General features: G+C 62.7%; 1 protein-coding gene across 1 annotated transcript in view; it reads left to right on the top strand.

The window, feature by feature from the left end:
• Cfap46 (cilia and flagella associated protein 46) overlaps positions 1-24,039 on the top strand; it is a 92,468-nt gene that overhangs the window by 24,753 nt on the left and 43,676 nt on the right. The window contains exons 14-26 of the mRNA XM_070011425.1: positions 3,287-3,410; positions 4,662-4,792; positions 6,087-6,214; positions 9,247-9,380; positions 10,457-10,669; positions 11,254-11,410; positions 12,164-12,310; positions 13,226-13,333; positions 13,581-13,747; positions 17,092-17,223; positions 17,533-17,695; positions 18,228-18,312; positions 21,407-21,545. Coding sequence (XP_069867526.1) covers positions 3,287-3,410; positions 4,662-4,792; positions 6,087-6,214; positions 9,247-9,380; positions 10,457-10,669; positions 11,254-11,410; positions 12,164-12,310; positions 13,226-13,333; positions 13,581-13,747; positions 17,092-17,223; positions 17,533-17,695; positions 18,228-18,312; positions 21,407-21,545 — 1,828 coding nt within the window. The remainder of the gene's footprint in view (positions 1-3,286; positions 3,411-4,661; positions 4,793-6,086; positions 6,215-9,246; positions 9,381-10,456; positions 10,670-11,253; positions 11,411-12,163; positions 12,311-13,225; positions 13,334-13,580; positions 13,748-17,091; positions 17,224-17,532; positions 17,696-18,227; positions 18,313-21,406; positions 21,546-24,039) is intronic.

Genomic DNA, 24,039 nt, shown 5'->3' with positions numbered 1-24,039 from the left:
CAGACCATCGCACACCCACTCCCCCAGGCCATCGCACACCCACTCCCGCAGACCATCGCACACCCACTCACCCGGGCCATTGCACACCCACTCCCGCAGATCATCGCACACCCACTCCCGCAGACCATCGCACACCCACTCTCCCAGACCATCGCACACCCACTCCCGCAGACCATCGCACACCCACTCTCCCAGACCATCGCACACCCACTCCCGCAGACCATCGCACACCCACTCTCCCAGACCATCGCACACCCACTCCCGCAGACCATCGCACACCCACTCCCGCAGACCATCACACACCCACTCCCGCAGACCATCGCACACCCACTCCCCCAGACCATCGCACACCCACTCCCGCAGACCATCGCACACCCACTCACCCAGACCATCGCACACCCACTCCCGCAGACCATCACACACCCACTCCCGCAGACCATCGCACACCCACTCCCCCAGGCCATCGCACACCCACTCCCGCAGACCATCGCACACCCACTCACCCGGGCCATCGCACACCCACTCCCGCAGATCATCACACACCCACTCCCGCAGACCATCGCACACCCACTCTCCCAGACCATCGCACACCCACTCCCGCAGACCATCGCACACCCACTCTCCCAGACCATCGCACACCCACTCCCGCAGACCATCGCACACCCACTCTCCCAGACCATCGCACACCCACTCCCGCAGACCATCGCACACCCACTCCCGCAGACCATCACACACCCACTCCCGCAGACCATCGCACACCCACTCCCCCAGACCATCATGGCACACCCACTCCCCCAGACCATCATGGCACACCCACTCCCCCAGACCATCGCACACCCACTCCCCCAGACCATCGCACACCCACTCCCCCAGACCATCGCATACCCACTCCCGCAGACCATCGCACACCCACTCCCCCAGACCATCATGGCACACCCACTCCCCCAGACCATCGCACACCCACTCCCCCAGACCATCGCACACCCACTCCCCCAGACCATCGCACACCCACTCCCCCAGACCATTGCACACCCACTCCCCCAGGCCATCGCACACCCACTCTTCCAGACCATCGCACACCCACTCCCCCAGACTATCGCACACCCACTCCCGCAGACCATCATGGCACACCCACTCCCGCAGACCATCGCACACCCACTCCCCCAGACCATCATGGCACACCCACTCCCCCAGACCATCGCACACCCACTCCCCCAGATCATCGCACACCCACTCCCCCAGACCATCGCACACCCACTCCCCCAGATCATCGCACACCCACTCCTCCAGACCATCGCACACCCACTCCCGCAGACCATCGCACACCCACTCCCGCAGACCATCGCACACCCACTCCCGCAGACCATCGCACACCCACTCCCCCAGGCCATCGCACACCCACTCCCGCAGACCATCGCACACCCACTCACCCGGGCCATCGCACACCCACTCCCGCAGATCATCGCACACCCACTCTCCCAGACCATCGCACACCCACTCCCGCAGACCATCGCACACCCACTCTCCCAGACCATCGCACACCCACTCCCGCAGACCATCGCACACCCACTCTCCCAGACCATCGCACACCCACTCCCGCAGACCATCGCACACCCACTCCCGCAGACCATCACACACCCACTCCCGCAGACCATCGCACACCCACTCCCCCAGACCATCGCACACCCACTCCCGCAGACCATCGCACACCCACTCACCCAGACCATCGCACACCCACTCCCGCAGACCATCACACACCCACTCCCGCAGACCATCGCACACCCACTCCCCCAGGCCATCGCACACCCACTCCCGCAGACCATCGCACACCCACTCACCCGGGCCATCGCACACCCACTCCCGCAGATCATCACACACCCACTCCCGCAGACCATCGCACACCCACTCTCCCAGACCATCGCACACCCACTCCCGCAGACCATCGCACACCCACTCTCCCAGACCATCGCACACCCACTCCCGCAGACCATCGCACACCCACTCTCCCAGACCATCGCACACCCACTCCCGCAGACCATCGCACACCCACTCCCGCAGACCATCACACACCCACTCCCGCAGACCATCGCACACCCACTCTCCCAGACCATCACACACCCACTCCCGCAGACCATCGCACACCCACTCCCGCAGATCATCACACACCCACTCCTGCAGACCATCGCACACCCACTTCCCCAGGCCATCGCACACCCACTCCTCCAGACCATCGCACACCCACTCCCCCAGGCCATCGCACACCCACTCACCCGGGCCATATACTTTTTTCCACAGAGAGATTCTAAAGGAATCCCCGGCATGCAATCCAGGACCACGCTCACCCTTGACTGTGGCCTTGGAGCCCGCTGTCCAGGACAAGACAGTGGTGGTAGAGTAGCGGGTGGCCTGCACTAGGCAGGGGTGTCATCTCCTCTAGCCCGCGTCTGACTCAGATGCTGACAGTGGGAATCAGAGGCTGCAGTCCACGTCACAGATCTGGGTGAGGGCAAGCTGGGGAGGTCCCTCCGTGCACTGGGAAGGCTGATGCTGTGGTGGCAGCCTGGGAGGGCTGGGCCTGTTGGGCTGTGTTGCGTCTCCTGGTCCTCTCATCCCAAGGTGCCAGAGGCTCCGCTGCAGAGCAGCTGTAGATGTCTGTTGACATCACGGGGGCACCTGTTTTGCTTTATTTTAGTCAGAGGTGGGCCTGTGCCTCCAGCGCCCTGTGGATGCCGCTAATGGTGATGGTGCCAATGCCTTGTGGACCAGCACCTTGTGGTGCCAGAGCCCAGTAGGCGTGGGGCTCCCAGACCGGACATCTGAGCTGGTCAGCAGGGGAACCCTGCTGCCTGAGGCTGTGGGGGAGGGTGCGAGGCCAGCCCAGGCCCTCGGTCCACAGCAGGGCCGCCAGGCAGCTGGCCCGTGGTGACATGGTGAGCTCTCAGAACTCCTGCATCAAGCAGATAAGACTGCCGCGTCTGGAACGGGTGTTGGGCATTGCCAGGGGGCAGCAAGAGACAGGTCGGAGCCTGGCACTTCTGACGGGGAGAGGCGGGACTGCTCTGTGCAGTGGAGGGGAGCCAGGGCATGCTGGCTTCAGATTGGGGCACACCTCCCACCAGCTCATCCCGACCACCGTCCAAAGGCAGCGGGTGCCCACCTGGATCCGCCGGGCGCCCAGGAGCCCACGCAGCCCCGCAGGGCCTCTGCCTGCCGCTGGCACCAGCGTCTCCCAGGAACAGAGGCCCTTACACCCATGTCCTCTGCTGTCCTTTGTTTCTGCTCTCAGTTTCCATTGGGAAAATCAAGGGCCGGTTTTCCAGCCTGTGTGCAAAGGCCCGGCATCACATCATCAGTGTGGACAAGGCGATCGGACACCTGCGGCGCCTGGGGAGCGAGAATGAGAAGGAGAGGTAGCCCTGGAGACCACCCAGCCCTGAGCACCCAGCCCCACCTGAGACCACCCAGCCTCACCCCAGGACCACCCAGCCCCACTGAGACCACCCAGCCCTGAGCACCCAGCCTCACCCCAGGACCACCCAGCCCTGAGCACCCAGCCCCACCTGAGACCACCCAGCCCTGATCACCCAGCCCCACCTGAGACCACCCAGCCCTGAGCACCCAGCCTCACCCCAGGACCACCCAGCCCCACCTGAGACCACCCAGCCCTGAGCACCCAGCCTCACCCCAGGACCACCCAGCCCTGAGCACCCAGCCCTGAGCACCCAGCCTCACCCCAGGACCACCCAGCCCTGAGCACCCAGCCCTGAGCACCCAGCCTCACCCCAGGACCACCCAGCCCTGAGCACCCAGCCCCACCCCAGGACCACCCAGCCCTGAGCACCCAGCCCTACCTGAGACCACCCAGCCCTGAGCACCCAGCCCCACCCCAGGACCACTCAGCCCTGAGCACCCAGCCCTACCTGAGACCACCCAGCCCTGAGCACCCAGCCTCACCCCAGGACCACCCAGCCCTGAGCACCCAGCCTCACCCCAGGACCACCCAGCCCTGAGCACCCAGCTCCACCCCAGGACCACCCAGCCCTGAGCACCCAGCCCTACCTGAGACCACCCAGCCCTGAGCACCCAGCCTCACCCCAAGACCACCCAGCCCTGAGCACCCAGCTCCACCCCAGGACCACCCAGCCCTGAGCACCCAGCCCTACCTGAGACCACCCAGCCCTGAGCACCCAGCCTCACCCCAGGACCACCCAGCCCTGAGCACCCAGCCTCACCCCAGGACCACCCAGCCCTGAGCACCCAGCTCCACCCCAGGACCACCCAGCCCTGAGCACCCAGCCCTACCTGAGACCACCCAGCCCTGAGCACCCAGCCTCACCCCAGGACCACCCAGCCCTGAGCACCCAGCTCCACCCCAGGACCACCCAGTCCTGAGCACCCAGCCCTACCTGAGACCACCCAGCCCTGAGCACCCAGCCCCACCTGAGACCACCCAGCCCCACCTGAGACCACCCAGCCCCACCTGAGACCACCCAGTCCTGAGCACCCAGCCCCACCCCTCCCACCAGGTTGTCCCACCACAGCCAAGAGAGCACTGTGTCTAGAGGTCACTCTTGGGAACCTTCAGCAACCATGCTGTCCTTGTAAATGCTTTCTGACTTCCGCTCTGCCTGCTCTCTTCCTGCTGGGACCTTGGTGGCCAGGATTCAGATTTGGACGGAGTTGGCCAAGGTTGCTCGGAAGCAGGGCGTGTGGGATGTTTGCCGGGCCGCCTGCCGCTTCTGCCTCCTCTATGACAACATCAAAGCCTGGAAACCGTTGAGAATGAAGCGAGGTTGGACACCCACCCAGGGCCGGGGAGGGGCGGCGCAGGCTGGGCTGGGGACACCCACCCTGGGCCGGGGAGGGGCGGCGCAGGCTGGGCTGGGGACCCACCCTGGGCCGGGGAGGGGCGGGGCAGGCTGGGCCTGGAGTCCCCCTGACCCCCCAGGGAGAAGCAGGGCAGGCTGGGCCTGGGGTCCCCCTGACCCCCCAGGGAGGGGCAGCGCAGGCTGGGCCTGGGGTCCCCCTGACCCCCAGGGAGGAGCAGGGCAGGCTGGGCTGGGGTCCCCCTGACCCCCCAGGGAAGAGCAGGGCAGGCTGGGCTGGGGTCCCCCTGACCCCCCAGGGAGGGGCAGCGCAGGCTGGGCTGGGGTCCCCCTGGTCCCCAGGGAGGGGCAGGGCAGGCTGGGCTGGGGTCCCCCTGCTCCCCTGGAGGTCTGGCTCCACAGAAGGCACAGCAGAGGCTGTAATGCCTCCACGCCTGCGGCCTCCAGGGGCAGGCAGGCAGTAGCCGCAGGGCCTGGCCTTGCACGGGGCTTCAGCGCCCCTTCTAGTAGAAAGCAGGATCACATGCCGATACCATGTTCAGCGTGCTCACCTGTGTTCGCCTCAGAAGATACCGCCCGGGGGAGGGGCGGCGGTTCTGTGCGGATCCTGGGGCATTTTGTCCGAGGGGCATTAAGCCCTGTGGGGGAGGGGATCTCCGGGGCCTTGGGCCCATCTCCCTGATGCCGAACCTCTGGGGCACTGGTAGGTGGCTCCAGAAAGCAGGTGACGGTGACCATGACAGCGGCAGCGTGACAGTGGCACCATCGCCACCCACTGGCGCCGCTCCGGCCCGAGCTGCCAGCCTGCCAGGGCACCATGATCACCTCAGAGAGCCCCGTGCTGTCTGTCTGGGTTCACCCGGCACCGTGCCGGGCAGAGGCACAGGCAACAAAGCAGGCCAGGAATTGTTGTGTTTTTGTGGCCTGAGGTCGTATGCAGAGGCTCAAGCCTGTAATTGCGTGTCATTGAGGCATGGAGAGAGGGAGAGCTCAGTCACGTTTTCCAGTTTCCTTCTCCACCAGTGGTTGGCTGTTCACACACTGTCACGCTGGCTGCTCACAGAGGCACAAATAGCATCCTGGTCTAGGCGGGCTCAGACTTAAAACCAGAAAAATCTTTAACTAGCCAACGCACAGAGGGCTGATGGAGTAGCTTAATGTTAGGGCTCCTGCCTAACAAGTGCAAGGACCTGAGTTCAAACCCCGGTACCGCCGAAAGGGAGAGACAGAGGCCAATCTTCTCGATTGCTGCTCCCGCAGCACGGAAGAGGAAAGGTACTGAAGGCTCTGCGCATGACGTCCTGGGCCCGGCTTCCATGAGTCACCAGAAGCACATGTCCCAGGACCTGCTGAGGAAGTTCGCGGAAGTGGGGTTCATCAGTGGCGAGGTGCGTCCCTGGGCGGGGTTCGTCAGTGCAGAGGGGAATTTCTTGTATCTGCGGAGGCTGGGCCATTGTAGACACCAGACTCGGCCACCACTCACACTTTACAAACACGTAGCCCAGGGCCCTTGGTTCTGCTTCCAAGCTAAGCTGTTCTTAGAAGATGTATGAGGAGAAACATATGTCAACATGAAACATGATGTGTGTTGATGTACGTTTCTTAACCAATTCATTGTCATTATAGAGGTGATACACGGAGGAGGGGTTGCAGGTTCTTCCTTTCGTACTGTCTTCTCCTCCCTCATTCTCCCCCCTCCCTCCCGCCCATCTCCACCCACAAGTTGTATATGTAGGTCACCTTCATCAATGTCCAGTGAGCTCCACTGCTGCAAGCTTTCACCCTTTTCCTCGAATTCTGTCCCCTCCCCTGAAGATGTACACTTGAATGCACCAGACACACGGTAAAGAAGACAGAAACTAGAAACTAAAAAACTAAACGAAAAAGAAAGGGAAAAAGAAAAAAAACAAGAAGGCTTGTTTCCATATCTTGGAGTTTGTATGTATATTATATTTTGTAACTGTGAGGAGAAACTTAGGCTTGGTGCCTTTGCGTGTCTCTCCTGAGAGCATCCTCTGTTGGTCTCACTATGTGTGAGCATCTAGAATCCTGAATAATTTGTCATATCCCAGTGCATTTTAGATATAACTTCCACATACCAGAAAGAACGTGTGCTGTTTGTGTCTCTCTGAGCTTGGCTTTTTAACATGATTTGTTCTAGTTCCATCCATTTCCCTGAAAATGATACCATTTTTTTTTGTTGGTCATAGGGCTTGAACTTTGGGCCTGGACACTGTCCCTCAGCTCTTTAGCTCAAGGATAATGCTCTACCACTTGAGCCACAGTGCCACTTCTGGTTTTCTGGTGGTTTATTGGAGATAAGTCTCACAGATGTTCATGCCCAGGCTGGCTTTTGAACCATGATCCTCAGATTTCAGCCTCCTGAGTACCTGGGATTACAGGCATGAGCCACAGGCACCCAGCTATTACTTTATTCTTTCTAATGGCTGTGTAAAATTCTGAGTATGGGTACTACATTTTTGGATCCACTCATCTATTGTGGGGCATCTGGGGTGTTTCTGTATCCTGGCTATTGTGAATAGTGCAGCAGTGAACATGGAGGTGCAGGTGTCCTTATTAGATCCTGACTACTGATGGTCAAGGTAGATGCCCAGGAGTGCTATGGCTGGGTTGTAGGGAAGGTCTGTGTTTAGTTTTTGAGGAACCTCCAGCCCCTTGTCCAAAGTGGTTGTGCTAGGTTACATTACCAACAGTGCCGTAGGGTTCCTTTTCCCCCACATCCCCACCGGCCTTTGTTGTTTGAATTCACAATGCTGACCGATCCAGCTGGGGTGAGATGGAATCTCAGAGTTGTTTTGGATTGCATTTCCTTTATGGCCAGGGACGATGAGCATTTCCTCATGTGTTTCTTTGCCATTCTCACCTCTTCTTCCGAGAAGTCTCTCCTTAGCTACTTTGCCATTTAGTGATTGGCTTATTAGGCTTGGAAGGGGTTTGATTCTGGAGCTCCTTGTATATATCAGATATTAGGCCTTTGTCTGCTATGTTGCTCGTAAAGATCTTTTTTCCCAGTTGTTTGGCTGACTGTCTTTCTAGTTTGCTAACTATATCCTTAGCTGTGCAGAAACTCTTTATTTTGATGTAGCCCCACTTGTCAAGTCTCTCCTATCTGTTGTGTCCCCAGGGCTCTATTTAGGAAGTTTGTATCTGTATGTGTAAGTTCTACTCTCTTGCAGCAGTTTCAGTTTGGGGTGTGACATTGAGTCTCTCAAACACTTGGAATTGATGTAAACATTTTTGTTAGAAATCATGTCTGTGCTGGGCACAAGTGGGTTGCCTGTGTAGTCCCAGCTACGGATGAGGCCAGATGAGGCAGACAAGGTATCAGGACTCTTAGCTCCAACTAACCAACAGAAATTGCAATTGGAGGCACGGTTCCCATCGTAGAATGCTAGCTATGAGTGGAAAAACCTGAACAAGAGTGTGAGCCCTTGAGTTCAAGTCTCAATATTGGCAGAAAAAAAAGAAAAAACAAGAAAGGACTTTGAACCCTAAGTCCAAGGCCACATAGGTAGGATAGGGTGTGTCGCCACTCTTGGAGGATGCAGTTGTAGCGGGTGGGTGACTCCTGCTGGGAGCCTGCAGCTCTTCCCTGAGCCGGCGCCCCGAGGACCGGGGAGACCTCTGAAGTGTCAGGATTCTTGGAGCCCTGGGGCCAGCCAAGGTGGTCTCACCCAGTGGACGTCCTTGGGGACAGGCACAGCCAGCCCCCCGCTAGGTGCTAGGACTCAGGGTTGGAGCTGATGCAAGCGCCTGAGGGAGACAGCTGTCTGTGAGCACAGGGTGGCCCGACGGGGGCCGCCCACCCCGGGCAGGCCGGCCCTCCACCCTGCAGAAGAGGCGTCTGCGGCCACCTCAGAAGAGCGCAGCCAGTAGTGGGCCACTGACAACCGGGAAGGAGAGGAGGGTCAGAGGCCTGAGAGGCATGCTCCCCTGAGACACATAGCTTTAAAGTGAACTGAAAGGTCATGGGGGGAGGGGTTGGGGGTGAAGGGACAGGTCATGGGGTCAGGGGTTAGGGCGAAGGGACAGGTCACGGGGGAGGGGTTGGGGGTGAAGGGACAGGTCATGGGGGGGAGGGGTTGGGGGTGAAGGGACAGGTCATGGGGGGAGGGGTTGGGGCGAAGGGACAGGTCATGGGGGGGAGGGGTTGGGGTGAAGGGACAGGTCATGGGGTCAGGGGTTGGGGCGAAGGGACAGGTCATGGGGGGGAGGGGTTGGGGGTGAAGGGACAGGTCATGGGGGGAGGGGTTGGGGGTGAAGGGACAGGTCATGGGGTGCAGGAGGGGTTTATCTCAGCATGGGGTTGGGGCTCATCATGGAGGTCTCTTCCTTGTCTTTGGCTTTTCCATAGTAAACTGTAAGGATAGGTCCCATCTCCTGCTGCCCTTTCCTGCAGGCCACGGTCCACTTGCTGCGTTCAGAAGGTGTGGAGCTGAATAACCGGGCCATTCCCCCTGAGGACACCAGCCAGCACCCAGCTGGCTACGTACCGGAGCCCCCGGACACCAACCCAGAATGGATCACGTACAGGTCAGGCTCTCACCTGGCCGTCTGCCTACATCTCTAGGCCTTGCCTGTTTTCATGTGTTTCTTCCCTCAAGATAAGGCTGGCTTTGACAATTCAAACATTATTTTTAAAAGCAGGAAAAAAATGCAACAGACCTCTAATGGCTCACAAGGTCTAAAACTCTTAGTATCTGACCCTTGACAGAAAAGATTGCCCAGCCTAGGCCAGCAAGGCAGAGACTGTCCCCACAGGTGCAACGCCCTGAGTGTGTCCTGCTGCCTGCGTGTGAGGTAGAAGGTGGCAGGGAGCTCACAGGGGGAGGGGGTGCAGGGTGGACAAGGATAGCCCAGCAAGGACCCCAGGCCGGCCGCTATCCAAAACAGGTGAGTGAAGGGCCAAGAGCTCAGGCCAGGGGAGGAGCCGAGAGATCAGGAAGAGCTCCATAGGAGGAGGACCTGCCACAGGGGAGGAAGTGCAGAGACCGCCACGGGGGGAGGAAGTGCAGAGACTGCCACGGGGGGAGGAAGTACAGAAGGCCCTGGGGAGGAAGTGCAGAGACTGCCACGGGGGAGGAAATGCAGAGACTGCCACGGGGGAGGAAATGCAGAGACTGCCACGGGGGGAGGAAGTACAGAGACTGCCACGGGGGAGGAAGTGCAGAGACTGCCACGGGGGAGGAAATGCAGAGACTGCCACGGGGGAGGAAGTGCAGAGACTGCCACGGGGGAGGAAATGCAGAGACTGCCACGGGGGAGGAAATGCAGAGACTGCCACGGGGGAGGAAATGCAGAGACTGCCACGGGGGAGGAAGTACAGAGACTGCCACGGGGGAGGAAGTGCAGAGACTGCCACGGGGGAGGAAGTGCAGAGACTGCCACGGGGAGGAAGTGCAGAAGGCCATGGGGAGGAAGTGCAGAAGGCCATGGAGAGTGGCCGCTCAGAGCCGCACACATGTGGCCTGGTGCACTGGGGACCTCCCCGGCATCGTCTGTGCCCCGGGCTGCAGTTGCACACCTTGGAGGGACGGCCTCCAGGAAGCCATGGCAGCTCTGGGAAAGGCTGGGCATCAAGCTGAGCCTTTGTGGTGGTGTGTTTGCAGAACCTGGATAGAAAACCTGTCCCAGTACGCCATGAATAGCTGGCTGCGCTCTGCGGACATCGGGCAGGAGATCGGGGAGGCCTGGATTGTGCAGAACGCCGCCGTCTATATCCTGAACCACAACCACCATCTCATCACGGCTAGGAGGCAGAAGGAGCTGGTGGAAGCCCTGTCCCACCTCCTGCGGGCGGTCAAGGTCACCGGGCACAGTGGGTGGGTGCTGGTGCCACGCTCCTTCGCATGCAGGGGTCAGGGTGTCTGTGCCCACTGCGGTGCAGACACCGGGCCCCCTGCTGCTCCCGGGGAGTTCAGTAAGGCCTGCCACATAGCAAAGAGCAGGAGAGAGAAGACGCCACCTTCCCATCCTGGGTTTTGGAGGGTGGGGCAGGGATGGATCTGGACCCTCTTGGGAGGGACTGGGGCTGTGCAACTATAATGAGGGATCTGTCTACACCAGCTGAACCAAAGCTTATCAAAATGGAATTCTCATGTGTCTGGTTTCCAGTCTGGACAATGGGACTTTAGTTTTTGACCTCAGATGCTGAAGGGGGGAGCCAGGATGGGTGTGCTGCACGGTACTGTGGGCCAGAATCTAGGAGGTGGAGGATGGAAGTGTGAAGGGATCCTGAGCTATGTAGCAAGGTCCCATCTTAAAACACAAACAGGAGTGCAGTAAGTGCTCACCATGGTAAAAGGGACCCTGCCAGGGGTAACTGCTGCGGCCCGCCCCGGCCCGCCCCGGCCCGCCCCGGCCCGCTGCAGGCAGGGCTGCGGTGCTCAGGAGGCCTCTCTTCCAGGGACCCTGTCATGTTGACCATGCTCTGCAACACCCTGGCTCGGGGACTCATCATCAGCTGGATTCCCACCCAGACGCCCGAAAAGTTGAAGAAGGGGATGCGGCCAGTTACGAGTCACACTCCATCCGACTCCTCTGAGATCAAAGAGGCCTTGGAGGTGCAGTCCCAGGGCCTAGGGGCAGGGGTACAGGCCAGGGAGGGGCGCAGGTTCCGGGCCTTGGGGTCTGGGGGGACAGGCCAGGGAGGGGCGCAGGTTCCGGGCCTTGGGGTCTGGGGGGACAGGCCAGGGAGGGGCGCAGGTTCCGGGCCTTGGGGTCTGGGGGGACAGGCCAGGGAGGGGCGCAGGTTCCGGGCCTTGGGGTCTGGGGGGACAGGCCAGGGAGGGGCACGGGTTCCGGGCCTTGGGGTCTGGGGGGACAGGCCAGGGAGGGGCACGGGTTCCGGGCCTTGGGGTACTGGTGGTGGCACGGGGCTTGGACACAGTGAGACAAACGACGGCTGGGCCTAGGCTATGAATCTTGGGACCCCACGCGATCCCTTGTCTCTCCGGTGGAGGTTTGTCCCAGACGGTGGAGGGACGGGGGGAGGGCTCTGTCCTGCGGACTCAGGCCAGCTGGGAGGTTCATGTGGTCACTCTGCGTGCTGGTGGTGGTGCACCGGGCCAAGTTGTGTAAGGGGTGCTGAGGCACAGTGCTGAGAATCCTGTCCTCCCAGCAAGTGACCAGGTTCTGGGGCCCGGCTTTGGGGGCTCCGCCCGCACCCCGTCGCCGTCAGCACACACAAGGCTCTGGCTCTGCCCCATCTGCACTGCACCGTGAGCTGGGAGACCCTGCTCAGCCCCTCTGGGGTGCTGTCGCTGAGTCCACGAGCCCTCCGGAGCTTGAGGACGGGCGTGGGTCCTGCTGCGCAGGTCTGCGAGTTTGGGCTGACCCTGACCAACGGCAGCGTGCCCGAGGAGGTGGTCCCCATCAACATGCGGCAGCAGCTCATCGCCACCTGGGTGAAGGCCAAGCAGCTGCTGCAGCAGCAGATCGGGCTGCGGCTGGGCGTGGAAGAGGTGAGCCCTCCCGCCTCCCCACCAGAGACAGGCAGGGCACTGGCGGTCGGTCTGAGGACGGGAGGCCCCGCGGGCTCTGAGCCTGGACCTCCGTGGGTGCTGCCCCCCCCGTCCCACGCGGCTGTGGGGTGAGGTCAGGAGCGCCACAGCCGGCCTGCAGGGAGCCGTCGGGGAGGCGGGGCCCACGGTGGCAGGCGGGTGCAGGCAGAGGCCGCAGCCCTCAGGAGCCCAGGCCCAGCGGCCGGGCGCCACCTTTCACACCTGAGGTCTCCTTCCTTCTATGAGAAGATAATGGGATGTGAGCACTCTCAACACCAGCCTGGTGTGCAAACGGCTTCCCCGACAGGCTTGCGCTGCCCAGGGCTGACCAGCGGGCTCCCGCTGCCCAGGGCTGACCGGTGGCTGACACTGCCCATGGCTGACCGGCGGCTCCCACTGCCCAGGGCTGACCAGCGGGCTCACGCTGCCCAGGGCTGACGGTGGCTCGCGCTGCCCAGGGCTGACCGGCGGGCTTGTGCTGCTCAGGGCTGACCGGCAGCTCCCACTGCCCAGGGCTGACCAGCGGACTCACGCTGCCCAGGACTGACCGGCGGCTCGCGCTGCCCAGGGCTGACCAGCAGCTCACGCTGCCCAGGGCTGACCGGCGGCTCACGCTGCCCAGGGCTGACCGGCGGCTCGCGCTGCCCAGGGCTGACCAGTGGCTCGCGCTGCCCAGGGCTGACCGGCAGCTCGCGCTGCCCAGGGCTGACCAGTGGCTCCCGCTGCCCAGGGCTGACCAGCGGGCTCACGCTGCCCAGGACTGACCGGCGGGCTCGCGCTGCCCAGGGCTGACCGGTGGCTGATGCTGCCCAGGGCTGACCAGCGGGCTCACGCTGCCCAGGACTGACCGGCGGGCGCTCCCTCTCTCTCCTCCAGGGTGCTGATGATGACATCAGCTGCATGACCCGAGTCCTGGTGGCCATTGAGATGTACTCCTGCAACGGGCTGGGCCTCATGGACTTCAACGTGCCTCCTCTGGCCCAGGTGGGTGTCCAGGAGCCACGCCAGGCCGGGTGTGGAGCGCCTTGGCTCGGAAGGCCTCAGAAGCTGCCCAGGGCAGTCGGGGGGGGGGGTCTTGCGCCATCCACGGAGAGCTCTCCTGTCCCAGGCGGGCGGGGAGGGCACCCACGGGGTCCCCGGTCTGGAGACAGTCCTGGGTGTCAGGGGCACTGGACACTGCTGCGCACCCCACTCACACACCGCCCTCTCTCCCACCACGCACTGCTGGAAGGTAGTGAAAATGGCTTCCGAGTGCAACTGGTCGGACCCCCTGGTGGAGCTGCAGACCCTCACCCGCCTGACCCACTTTGCCCACGCGTCTCGCGACCATGACGTCACCCTGTCCTGCGGTCAGATGGCCACGCGTATGGGCATCCGATACCTGAGGATGATTGACAAGTGAGCCATGCCCAGAGCTGCGGGGAGCTTCCTCCAAGGAAGCAGGAGCTGGTCCTTGCCCAGGCCCGCCTGCAAACCCATCCCGGGGAGGCAGATCTCAGCCCCGCACGCCCCTCGGAGCTGCAGGGTACCGCCCCGGACCCAGACAGCTTTGTTAAAGAGCTCTGAGCAGAGGGACACGGCTGAAGTCAGTCTGAAGTCACCGAGAGACAGCCCAGCGCGGAGGATGGTGGCTCATTATGGGGGGGGCTGTTCGTTCTGGGGGAGCTGCTCATTATTGTGGAGCTGTTCATTATTGGGGAGGCTGCTCGTTCTTGGGAGGCGGCTCGTTCTTGGAGAGGCTGCTCGTTCTTGGAGGAGGCTGCTCGTTCTTGGGGGCAGCTCGTTCTTGGGGGGCGGCTCGTTCTTGGGGGGCGGCACGTTCTGGGGGGCGGCTCGTTCTGGGGGGTGGCTCGTTCTTGGAGGAGGCTGCTCATTCTTGGGGGGCGGCTCGTTCTGGGGGGGCGGCTCGTTCTGGGGGGCTGCTCGTTCTTGGAGGAGGCTGCTCATTCTTGGGGGGCGGCTCGTTCTTGGGGAGGCTGCTTGTTCTTGGGGGGCGGCTCGTTCTGGGGGGCGGCTCGTTCTTGGCTGCTTATTCTGGGGGGGCGGCTCGTTCTTGGGGGGCGGCTCATTCTGGGGTGGCTCATTCTTGGGGGGGCGGCTCATTCTTGGGGGGCGGCTCGTTCTTGGAGGAGGCTCATTCTTGGGGGGGCGGCTCGTTCTTGGGGGGCGGCTCATTCTGGGGCGGCTCGTTCTTGGAGGAGGCTGCTCGTTCTTGGAGGAGGCGGCTTGTTCTTGGGGGGCGGCTCGTTCTGGGGGGCGGCTGCTCGTTCTTGGAGGAGGCTGCTTGTTCTTGGGGGGCGGCTCATTCTTGGGGGCGGCTCGTTCTTGGGGGGTGGCTCATTCTGGGGTGGCTCATTCTTGGGGGGGCGGCTCATTCTTGGGGGGCGGCTCGTTCTTGGAGGAGGCTCATTCTTGGGGGGGCGGCTCGTTCTTGGGGGGCGGCTCATTCTTGGGGGGTGGCTCGTTCTTGGAGGAGGCTCATTCTTGGGGGGGCGGCTCGTTCTTGGAGGAGGCTGCTCGTTCTTGGAGGAGGCTGCTCGTTCTTGGGGGGCGGCTCGTTCTGGGGGGTGGCTTGTTCTGGGGGTGGCTCGTTCTTGGGGAGGCTGCTTGTTCTTGGGGGGCGGCTCGTTCTTGGAGGAGGCTCATTCTTGGGGGGCGGCTCGTTCTTGGAGGAGGCTGCTCATTCTTGGAGGAGGAGGCTCGTTCTGGGGGGCGGCTCGTTCTGGGGGGCGGCTCGTTCTGGGGGGCGGCAGGGCTGCCTGCCCAGGTGTCCCGCGCGGCAGCCCCTGGCCACGGCACCAGGGCAGCTGAGACACACGGCGTTTTCACTTTCCTCCACGGTCTCCATGTTAGCAGTTTGCACGATTCCACAAATTCAGCAGTAGCTGCATATGTCATCCCCTCCTGAGTCCGAGGCTGTTGTAAACAGCGCGGGTTTTCTCGGTGGCTTCCCTGAGCGCAGTGGTCCTGAGCAGTGGACGCCTAAGGCCGCTGCGGGACTTGGGGGTGGCAGTGTCTGTGCTGGCAGGAGTGGGGCTGCCAGGCGGCCGTGAGGGGCAGAGGTGGTAGGGAGCGGAGAGCAGAGCTCTAGTTAGGAGCCACGGTGAGCTGAGCTGCAGAGCCTGTGCTACGCTGGCCTGCCCTCAGGCCGTCCCAGGAGCCTGCCCGCCGCTGGGGGCTGGGTCGGAGAACCCTCCCTGCTCCCGCCATCTCTCCCTGCGGGGCGGGGGCCGGGCGGGGGGCGCCCCTGGGGATCTGAGAGGCAGCCATTCAGGTGGCAGAGACGGGGATGGTGGCCGAAGCAGCGCGGCCACACCTGGCTGCTCTCTCACATCCAAGGTCCTTAGTCCCAGCTTGATTTCTGATTGGAAATTCCCTTAATAAGGTAAAGTTGGAGCACAGGATGGGAGGGTGGCCCTAGGGGCTCTGGAGGTCATCTGTGGGCCGTCACTGCCCCCTGATGGTCAGCACTGGGATTGCACGGCAGGCCCAGGTGGAATGTCTTCTTGCTTTCTGTAGATCAGTTGCTCAGAAAGGGGCCCCAAGTAGGAGGGTTCCCCAGCCCTGGCGCAGCCTCATCTCCCCCTCAGACCACGGGCGCTGGCCGCACGGCGGGACGCTGCAGGCCAGGATCAGCACCTTGGTCTCCGGCTCCTTTGGGCAGAGCGCAGGTGGAGCTGTCTGCTCCTGGTCCCCTAGGAAGTGTCTTTTTCACAGAATGTGTTAAGTTCTCCTGTGAGCCAAGTTTCAGGCAGGTGACCCCAAAACACAGGAAATGGGGAGGGGAGCATGCTGAGGGTGGACGCCGGGCCTCGGTGCGTGCGGTTTGCCATAACTGTAGTATCAGGACCGGAGGGGCCGGGAGGAGCAGCCCGGGGCCTGGGTCCCCACTGCAGGCCTGCCAGATGCCCTTGGGCCAGGCTTCCTCTTGGGCCCGCGAAACAGCCTGATGAAGGCAGAGCCCAAAGAGGCCTGGTCACTGGTGTACGACAAGACGCCCAAAGTAACTTGTTAAAGGGAAAACAGCAGTTAGTAGTTGGGCATGGCGTCTTATACCTGTAATCCCAGCTAGTTGGAAGGCAGAGATTGGGAAGACTATACATCAAGGCCAGGAAGGGCAAAACACATAGAACCTTATCTAAAAAGTAAAGCAAGACAGGACTGTAAGCATGGCTCAGGGAGTAGAGCGCCTTTCTAGCAATGAAGAGGCCCTGAATTCAAACCCTAGTATTGCCAAAACTGAGATAACCTATTTGTGATTGGCTGGACTGGACTCAGCCAGTTAGCTCTGGTTTGGATCTTCCAAGATCTCTGTCAGGGCCAGTCCTGGGGGGCCACCGGTAGCTTCCGTGTCCCAGGGCTCCTGGAGCTGGCTCCAGCCCTGCCAGAAGGCTCTCTAGGCATCATGACTCTGATGAGACACCCCCCACTCCCAGTGTTTCAGGAGTCTCCTACCAGACTCCCAGACACCCAGGTGCACACAGGCCTTCAGCCCAGGCTGTGAGTTTCCAGAGGCCAGGGTCATGTGCCCACCATGGGGGCACATGTGGCCAGCCCAGGCCTGGGACGGGCTGGGGGAGGGCCGCCATCTGTGTGTGCACCTTGCAGGCCAGCAAGCTCTACTTTTCTCCTCTGGGGGGTGTGCGTGTGTGCATGTGCATTTGTCTGCACATGCATGTGCGTGTGTGTGCATGCGAGTGTGTGCTCTGCTGCACTCCTCTAAGCCGTCCTCTGCCCTGCAGGGTGGATGTGCCGCTGGTGGCTGAGATGCTGTGCACGGCCTCCTGCATACAGGGCCGGAGCATCATGGAGAATCTGAAAGGACGGAAGCAGCTGCGGCTGGCCGCAGCCAGGGCCTTTGTGGAGAGTGCCAAGTGCGTGGCTGGGCGGCGAACACAGTGCAGAGGCTCTGCGGGCTGCAGCCAGGGCCTGGCGGGGGGGGGGGGGGAGGTGGACCCTGTGGGGAGGGGGCCAGGCCTTGGCCTGAGAAGGGAGGCGGGGCCTGCGTGGGAAGCAGAGTGTGGGCAAGGCTCAGCAGGCCCCGCCCACGATCCTCTCTGGCAGTGCTACCCGACCTCGTCACTCACTGTGCGTCCAGCCGCTGCTGCGTCCGGGGCACCGTGTGGCTTGGCGGCCCCAGCGGCCTGGGCCCGGGTCCCCGCTGATCGGGAGTGTCCTTGCAGGTTTGGAGGCCTGGCAGGCAGCAGCGCTCTGGTGATGCTGGCGGCCAGACACTACTGGAACACCTGGCTCCCGCTCCTGTCCTCGGCAGCCAACAGGAAGAAGGCCCGGGCGTCTGTCCAGAGGGTGATCAGCATCATCAACAAGACGGAGGCCCAGAAGCCGGTACGCCCCAACCCGCAGGGATGCCTCGGGCCTCTCCCTGGGGGACTGTGTGCTCAGGCACACACCTGCTGGTGGTAGAACCTCCCAGATCCCGGCAGGGCAGGGGCTCCGGCTGACCACAGTGCTGACCACTGACCTCGCTGCCCTGGTCAGAGACTGTCCTGTCCTGCCCCCTTGAACCAGCTTTTCAACAGTAGGAGTTCCTGGCTGCTTTTCCGTCTCAGCTCTGCTTGTCTTCTCCAGCCTTTCTTCTTCCCTTCCTCCCCTGTCCTGTGCCTGGAGGGTTAATGGACACGCTTGCTGTGCAGTGTCTCCTGTGAACCCGGGGGGCCGGGCCTTGCACAGTCCTGACCCACGGCACCGTGTGCGCTGCCCCAGGGCCTGGAGCCTGTTCTCGGGGGTGGAATGCAAGCTCACTTTTGTGACTTGGCATTCCGGTCGCATTGCTGTAATCCTGTGGGTCATTAGACAGGAGAGGCCGCAGGGTGACGGGACCCTGGGCCTCTGACAAGCTGCTGTGGCTCTCGCTCAGGACAAAGGGAGGACCCTGCTCCTGCACCAGTGGCCCACAGCTGACTTCCAGGCCGGCTCTGGGGCTGAAGGCAACTTTCTGCCAGGTTGGTGGCTGCAGGGCCGGCAGGGCCACAAGGTCCGGGGGCTGTGAGGGCCGCCTCTCAGGACACCCGCGCGCGCGCTCCCACAGGTGCTTCTGTGTGTAGACCAGCCGCACGGGGGACGGCCCGTGCCGGGCCCCTCCGGGGCAGAGCCCAGGGCAGCTCTCCTGGTGTGTGCACAGACACATGTTTCTATTGAAGCTGGCTTTCTATCCCTAACGAGGACATTGAGGTACACTTGGGGGGAGGGGAGCCACAGGAACCTAGCAGCACGAGAACCCTGACCACCACGTTCACTTTCACCGGGCCGGTCATCGTTCTGTGGAAAGCAGCCCGCCTGCTGACCCGGAGCCCTCCGAGTCCCACTGGCCCTGAGAGTCAAGGCAGGCCCCCGCGGGCTCCAATACAGCAGGCAGAGCCTGGGCCCCAGGCAGAGTCCCCAGCCCATCCTCCCCCCCTCCGCCCAGGGGACAGGGGCACGGTAGACTGCCTGCTGATACAGACATGCAGGGCTTGAATCCATGCTGCAGTCCACTCCTCAAAACGAACTTTAGATAGGTTAACTGTTAAAAAAAAAAAAAAATGCATCGGAACTGGTCGCCAGTAGCTCACACCTGTCATCCTAACTACCCAGGAGGCTGAGATCTGAGGACCATGGTTCAAAGCCAGCCTAAACAGGAAAGTCCATGACGCTCTTATCCTCAATTAACCACCAAAAAAGCCGGAAATGGAGCTGTGGCTCAAGTGGCAGAGTGCTAGCTTTCAGCAAAACAGTTCTGGGGATGGCCTCAGGACTGACATGCTATCCAAAGCCCTGGATCAGAAAGCAGAGTTGGGAGGGACGAGGCTTACTTTCAAGTAAAACAGTTAAAACTTGCTGAGGATAGAAAGCGGACGGATTTCCAGTCAGACTGGGACCGCACATCCTGTCTGGCTGCAGCCCTTGACGCCCAGGCAGCAAGGCCCTGTGCTGGTCACTGCAAGCAGGGGCTCCGGCTCAGCCCAGCTCAGCTCAGACCTGTTCCTGCAGTCCGGCCGTCACCCTGAGGCCGGGCTGGACCCCAGACTCCCCCTACACAAGGCCTTCCCGAATGTCCAATGACCAAGGACAGGAGCAGCTACACCTCCCTGCAGTGGCTGAGACCACAGCCCAGGCAGGACACGCCGAGCACACCACAGGGACCACAGGCAGGACACGCCGAGCACGCCGCAGGGACCACAGGCAGGACACGCCGAGCACGCCGCAGGGACCACAGGCAGGACACGCCGAGCACACCGCAGGGACCACAGGCAGGACACACCGAGCACACCGCAGGGACCACAGCCCAGGCAGGACACGCCGAGCACACCACAGGGACCACAGGCAGGACACGCCGAGCACACGGCAGGGACCACAGCCCAGGCAGGACACGCCGAGCACACGGCAGGGACCACAGCACAGGCAGGACACGCCGAGCACACCGCAGGGACCACAGGCAGGACACGCCGAGCACACCGCAGGGACCACAGGCAGGACACACCGAGCACACCGCAGGGACCACAGCCCAGGCAGGACACGCCGAGCACACCACAGCCCAGGCAGGACACGCCGAGCACACCGCAGCCACCACAGCCCAGGCAGGACACGCCGAGCACACCGCAGGGACCACAGCCCAGGCAGGACACGCCGAGCACACCACAGGGACCACAGGCAGGACACGCCGAGCACGCCGCAGGGACCACAGCCCAGGCAGGACACGCCGAGCACACCGCAGGGACCACAGGCAGGACACGCCGAGCACACCGCAGGGACCACAGCCCAGGCAGGACACGCCGAGCACACCGCAGGGACCACAGCCCAGGCAGGACACGCCGAGCACACGGCAGGGACCACAGCCCAGGCAGGACACGCCGAGCACACCACAGGGACCACAGCCCAGGCAGGACACGCTGAGCACACCGCAGGGACCACAGCACAGGCAGGACACGCCGAGCACACCGCAGGGACCACAGCACAGGCAGGACACGCCGAGCACACCACAGGGACCACAGCCCAGGCAGGACACGCCAAGCACACAGCAGGGACCACAGCCCAGGCAGGACACGCCGAGCACACCACAGGGACCACAGGCAGGACACGCCGAGCACACCACAGGGACCACAGGCAGGACACGCCGAGCACACCGCAGGGACCACAGCCCAGGCAGGACACGCCGAGCACACCACAGGGACCACAGCCCAGGCAGGACACGCCTAGCACACCGCAGGGACCACAGCCCAGGCAGGACACGCCAAGCACGCCGCAGGGACCACAGCCCAGGCAGGACACGCCAAGCACACCCTTGGAAAGGGAGAACAGCCTGGCTCAGCCAGTCTGTCCTCTGCCTCAGACGGCGTCTGTCCTCTGTGCCCCAGACGGTGTCTGTCCTCTTTGCCTCAGATGGCATCTGTCCTCTCTAACTCAAACAGTGTCTGTTCTTTCTAACTCCGATGGCATCTGTCCTCTACCTCAGATGACGTCTGTCCTATATACCTCAGACAGGGTCTGTCCTGTGTGCCTCAGACGGCATCTGATTTCCATGTCTGTGTGCACAGCAGAGGGCTGCTGAGCGTGCTGCCGATAGTGGTGTGGGAAGCCAGGCCAGGGCCTAGGCGTGGGGGGGGAGGGGGGTCCAGGGCTAAGAGGGCAGGTTCGTGCAGACCATGGAGCCGAGCAGAGCCGCTGGAGCTGCCCAGTGTCATTAACCCAGGACGCATGCCAGCGACAGCAGTGTGTGCGATGTCATCCGTGCCGTACCTGAGCACTGGTGCCCGGCACTTCCGGAGCAGACACCCACCCCCTACTGGCCTTTACCCCATGCCTGAGGGCCTGTTGGAGCTGGTGGGGAGGAGGGCGCCAGGGGCCCTGGCAACAGGGGCGGTTCCGTCAGACAGGCTGCAGGCAGGGAGCCGCCTGGCCTGGCCTGCAGGACAAGTGCCTGCCTTACACCTCTTGGGTAGCAGGCTCAGATCCAAGACTGCAGGGGGTGGGGGGTCTCAGGAGTTCAGAGGTCAGAGAGCGTCAGGTAGTAAGCAAGGAGCCAGCCGCCCAGCCCCACCCCTCCTGCTCTGTCCCCAGGGGCGGAGGATGACCTCTCCCTCCGCGCAGCGCTCTACGGCCTCCTCTTCCACAGTCATGCCGACAAGGAGGACTGGGAGGGGGGCCTCAGGGTGCTGGATGAGGCCGTGCAGATACTCCCCCGGACGGCCCACCGCCTGTGAGTGCCCTGATTCCCCATCCCCACCCCCCCCACACACACCTCATCCCCCATCCCCACCCCCCCCACACACCTCATCCCCCATCCCCACCCCCCACACACACCTCATCCCCCACACCTCATCCCCCACACACACCTCATCCCCCATCCCCACCCCCCACACACACCTCATCCCCCATCCCCACCCCCCACACACACCTCATCCCCCATCCCCACCCCCCACACACACACCTCATCCCCCATCCCCACCCCCCACACACACACCTCATCCCCCATCCCCACCCCACACACACACCTCATCCCCCATCCCCACCCCCCACACACACCTCATCCCCCATCCCCACCCCCCACACACACCTCATCCCCCATCCCCACCCCCCACACACACCTCATCCCCCATCCCCACCCCACACACACACCTCATCCCCCATCCCCACCCCCCACCCCCCACACACACCTCATCCCCCATCCCCACCCCCCACACACACCTCATCCCCCATCCCCACCCCCCACACACACCTCATCCCCCATCCCCACCCCCCACACACACCTCATCCCCCATCCCCATCCCCCATCCCCATCCCCCATCCCCATCCCCCACACACACACCTCATCCCCCACACCTCATCCCCCATCCCCATCCCCCCCACACACCTCATCCCCCATCCCCATCCCCATCCCCCACACATACACCTCATCCCCCATCCCCATCCCCCACAAACACCTCATCCCCCATCCCCATCCCCCATCCCCATCCCCCACACATACACCTCATCCCCCATCCCCATCCCCACCCCCCACACCTCATCCCCCATCCCCATCCCCCACACACACCTCATCCCCCATCCCCATCCCCCCCCACACCTCATCCCCCATCCCTATCCCCCCACACACACCTCATCCCCCATCCCCATCCCCCACACATACACCTCATCCCCCATCCCCATCCCCCCCCACACACCTCATCCCCCATCCCCATCCCCCACACATACACCTCATCCCCCATCCCCATCCCCCCCACACCTCACACTCTCCACACACACACACCTCATCCCCCATCCCCATCCCCCACATACACACCTCATCCCCCATCCCCATCCCCCACACACACACCTCATCCCCCATCCCCATCCCCCACAAACACCTCATCCCCCATCCCCATCCCCCATCCCCATCCCCCACACATACACCTCATCCCCCATCCCCATCCCCACCCCCCACACCTCATCCCCCATCCCCATCCCCCACACACACCTCATCCCCCATCCCCACCCCCCACACACACCTCATCCCCCATCCCCATCCCCCATCCCCATCCCCCACACACACCTCATCCCCCACACCTCATCCCCCATCCCCATCCCCCATCCCCATCCCCCACACACACACCTCATCCCCCACACCTCATCCCCCATCCCCATCCCCCCCACACACCTCATCCCCCATCCCCATCCCCCATCCCCATCCCCCACACATACACCTCATCCCCCATCCCCATCCCCCACAAACACCTCATCCCCCATCCCCATCCCCCATCCCCATCCCCCACACATACACCTCATCCCCCATCCCCATCCCCACCCCCCACACCTCATCCCCCATCCCCATCCCCCCCACACACCTCATCCCCCATCCCCATCCCCCCCCACACCTCATCCCCCATCCCTATCCCCCCACACACACCTCATCCCCCATCCCCATCCCCCACACATACACCTCATCCTCCATCCCCATCCCCCCCCACACACACCTCATCCCCCATCCCCATCCCCCACACATACACCTCATCCCCCATCCCCATCCCCCCCACACCTCACACTCTCCACACACACACACCTCATCCCCCATCCCCATCCCCCACACACACACCTCATCCCCCATCCCCATCCCCCCCACACACACCTCATCCCCCATCCCCATCCCCCACACACACCTCATCCCCCATCCCCATCCCCCCCACACCTCACACTCTCCACACACACACACCTCATCCCCCATCCCCATCCCCCACACACACACCTCATCCCCCATCCCCATCCCCCACACACACACCTCATCCCCCATCCCCATCCCCCACACACACACCTCATCCCCCATCCCCATCCCCCACACACACCTCATCCCCCATCCCCATCCCCCATCCCCATCCCCCACACACACACCTCATCCCCCATCCCCATCCCCCCCACACACCTCATCCCCCATCCCCATCCCCCCCACACCTCACACTCTCCACACACACACACCTCATCCCCCATCCCCATCCCCCCCACACCTCATCCCCATCCCCATCCCCCACACACACACCTCATCCCCCATCCCCATCCCCCCCACACCTCACACTCTCCACACACACACACCTCATCCCCCATCCCATCCCCCCCACACCTCATCCCCCATCCCCATCCCCCACACACACACCTCATCCCCCATCCCCCACACAGACCTCATCCCCCCACACACCTCATCCTCTCCACACACACACACACACACA

This window comes from Dipodomys merriami, unplaced genomic scaffold (assembly GCF_024711535.1).
Source record: "Dipodomys merriami isolate MVZ:Mamm:240054 unplaced genomic scaffold, mDipMer1.0.p SCAF_82, whole genome shotgun sequence".
Taxonomy (NCBI): Eukaryota; Metazoa; Chordata; class Mammalia; order Rodentia; family Heteromyidae; genus Dipodomys; species Dipodomys merriami.
Note: the sequence above shows the minus strand (reverse complement) of the source record. Positions and strands in the feature narration are given on the sequence as shown.